Source organism: Kryptolebias marmoratus, linkage group LG8 (assembly GCF_001649575.2).
Source record: "Kryptolebias marmoratus isolate JLee-2015 linkage group LG8, ASM164957v2, whole genome shotgun sequence".
Lineage (NCBI taxonomy): Eukaryota > Metazoa > Chordata > Actinopteri > Cyprinodontiformes > Rivulidae > Kryptolebias > Kryptolebias marmoratus.
The window spans coordinates 17,181,638-17,184,795 of NC_051437.1; the positions used below are offsets into that span (position 1 = coordinate 17,181,638).

The 3,158-nt window shown below is 46.9% G+C and overlaps 1 protein-coding gene across 1 annotated transcript in view; it reads left to right on the plus strand.

Annotated features, from left to right (window-relative positions):
* Positions 1 to 372: 372 nt before the first annotated feature.
* nr1d4a (nuclear receptor subfamily 1, group D, member 4a) overlaps positions 373 to 3,158 on the plus strand; it is a 12,977-nt gene continuing 10,191 nt past the window's right edge. The window contains exon 1 of the mRNA XM_017414976.3: positions 373 to 1,186. Within this exon, the coding sequence (XP_017270465.1) occupies positions 1,165 to 1,186 (22 nt within the window). The 5' untranslated portion in view covers positions 373 to 1,164. The remainder of the gene's footprint in view (positions 1,187 to 3,158) is intronic.

Below are 3,158 nucleotides of genomic sequence, written 5' to 3' on the forward strand. Positions count from 1 at the left end.
AAAAGCGTTTTGGACGGTCTCGTGATAGTCACTCTTGTTATCAGATTTATAAAATAACATAAAGGCGAAATTATTTAAATACATGTTTGGTTTTAGGTTGGTTTTTCTTTCGCACTATAGCGGTGAATATTAAAATCTGCATTCAGCTCCAAGAGGCTGCCATCCGTGTGTCATCTTTCCTGTTGCTCCTCTACATTTCCGTCCGCATATGGGCGGGGGTGGGTGGGTGGGTGGTGGGTGGAGGGCTCTTAAAGCTGGCGCTCGCGGCTCAGCGGCTCCCGTCCGTCCGCAGCCGCCGCGCAGGCAGTCACGGTGAGCCACGCCTCTGATCCATGTGCCCCGTCCTCCAATCTCCGCGTCCCTCCGCGCGCCGCATGCTCGGGCACTTTGCATAAAATGTGTATCAGTAGGGCAGCGCTCTCCCCGGCACATGTAGCGGCGGCTTTACCCGAACACACGGCACGCACGAATAAGCGCATCAAAACTCCCCGGCAGCTCCAGATCCCCACCAATGAAAAGGCAACGAAGCGAGGAGGGAAGGAGAGAGAGAGAGAGAGAGAGAGAGAGAGAGAGGCAGAGAGCCAAATCCTTCACACGCACGCACAGGCGCGCGCACATACACAGACACATAGGCGCAGCAGAAGTTGGAGCCGAACGGAAAGGCGGTCACATTTCCTATGCTCACCTGCAAACGTGATTGATGTGGGTGTTTGTATCAGTGGGTGTGTATGTCGTGCCCGACACTCTCACGGTGACGCTTCGGGGATTTGCTGACTCCACTTTTTTCTTTTTTTCGGCACTCACGACAGTCACTCAGTCCGCGTTCGTGCGCGGCTCTTGTGTTCAGTGCGCAAAGAGGTGGCGGTGGGGGCAAAGCATCCAGGTATTTTCGAGGAGACAAGCCTGAGTAGTTCACCTCTGTCAGAAGGGAGGGAAGTCACTACTTCTTTTACACGCACTTCACAGAGCGAGAGAGAGAGAGAAACTCTGCGCGCACTTTTATTTTGTTCCAGCACAGCTCTCCAGGTTTGCGCTTCGTGGAGCAGGTGTTTTTAGGCAGATCCGGTTTATCTTCAGAAGGAGACTTTTGCTCCAACCTGCAGTGGCGTTCTCAGACATCTGGAGTCAAGTTTCTTTAAAGTCATCAACACCAACAAGACGGAGATGGATAACAGTCCTTGTGGCGGTAAGGACAACTTGAGACATGTTTGGACTCATTCATTCATGCTGTGTTTACCAATCAGTAAACCAAAAGCAACTGGACGCTGTCTAATTTTTGAGTAAAAGTGTAAAATGTGTAGAAAATTGCGCACATACGTAAAACACTTTAAAATATATAAGTGCCTGGCAACTCTCAGTTTTGCAAGGTGCCAAAAAGCGCATGAATTTTTCCTCCTGTTTGTAAATTTCAAGGGTTCGCGTGTTGTTTTCAGTCAGCAGAGGTCACTGCTCGTGTCAAGCAAAGGTGATCTTGTAGTAAAAACGCCAGGCTATACTTCAAAGAAGTGCACCCCCGTGGTGCGTTCAGGTGTCACGGCGAAGAGCGTGGACTTTCAGCTGCGCAGCGAACCGCTTGCGGTTGCGCTGAGGTTGGCCACTTCCTGTGTGCCTGCCTCCCATGAAAACAAACTCACGTGGAGCCACAGTGAGCAGGCTGCGATCAGAGTGTGTCAGAGCCACGTCTCCGGCCAACTTGTTCAACACAGTTTGATGTGAAAACAAACCAAACAAAAAAAAACGCGTTTTTTGATGTATAAAAGTTGATAACTCTACGGCTTGTCCCTGCTAAGAGGTATTAGATAGAGTTTCTTTGGAGGTCAGCCAACTGTGCACATGCTCTCGGCTTTCCTCTCCTCTAATTGATGGTCAATCATTGACCAGAGCAGAGCTGGCGTCACGTTCCGGAGCAGGTGACGGGCGCGCGCCCTGCTGTCCACATCTAATCTGGGAGCTGAACTCGCTCACCGTGCTGTGCCTCAGATTAAACTGATAACTGTGTTTGCCAGTGAAAATGCGGGGCATTTAGTGACTTCTCAAAGCTGTAGTATTAATCTGCTGACATTTTCTGTTAAAGATTGATCGACTTGATCTGTGCACAGACGCCTCGTGGAGGGTGGAAAGGCTTTTTTTTATTTCTTTGCGCAGTTTAACAGAATGTTTGTCTGAACATTTAAACACCTCTTACATGTTTTCACTTTTTTCCCTCCTCTCTCATCAGGCAAAACTACAATGTTTGAACAGTTATGAGTTCACAGCTCAGCATCACTCAAATGAGACTTTCATAACTTTTGTCCCCCCTTCATGTTTTCAGAACACATGACGCACAGATGTAACAAAAGCTGAACTGGAAGCAAATCTTTCAAACAAATACTTAAAGATTACTCTTGAGAATTTGTGATCAACCTCAAATCTGGGTAGAAAAGAAGCTTCTAAACATATAGGCAACATGATGTGCAAACAGTTCAAATACAACATTTGGTGGAAACATGGTTCACCTGTAAATCGGTGAGGAAATCAGAATCAATCCTCCTCCTCATTTTTTACTTTATGTGGCTGATCTCGCTGAAAACTTTTCCTCCCGACACTCCCCTGGTGGAGGAATTCCTGCATGATCCTCACCCTGCTTAAAATAGACCTACAGTTAATTAGCCTAGTAATTGGGCTCCACGACCATCAGAGCTGCCGTCTTGATTATAGCGCAACATGAAATTCGGTTATTTATTTAGTTGTTAATTTAGCTATCAAAACCCAAATAAAAGTCAGCAATTCAAAAAACAAAAGGACATTTTCTTTTGAGTTACTGGGTATTTCGTGTCTAAAAACATAAATAAATCGCAGCTGTTCTGTAGTTGTATAAATCTGGAGTATTGAGGTTTAAAAGGGACTTCAAAAATCTGTCTCCATCTGTGATTTTTTTTTTTCTGAGAACAAGCTGAGCATAGAGGGTTTTTCTGGCGTCACCGACTTCGCGTTCAATGGGGAGAGGTGGCAGGAATGATTATTACAGGTGTGATTCATCATTAATGAGAGGTTCTTGCTCACATACTGACACATTGAGCTGCTGGGTCTCACCCCACATGGCTGACAGTCGGTCGGACCACCAGCACGTCGCTCTGTTTAATGCGCCTCTTTAATTCTAAGCCCCCCTCCCGATTCCC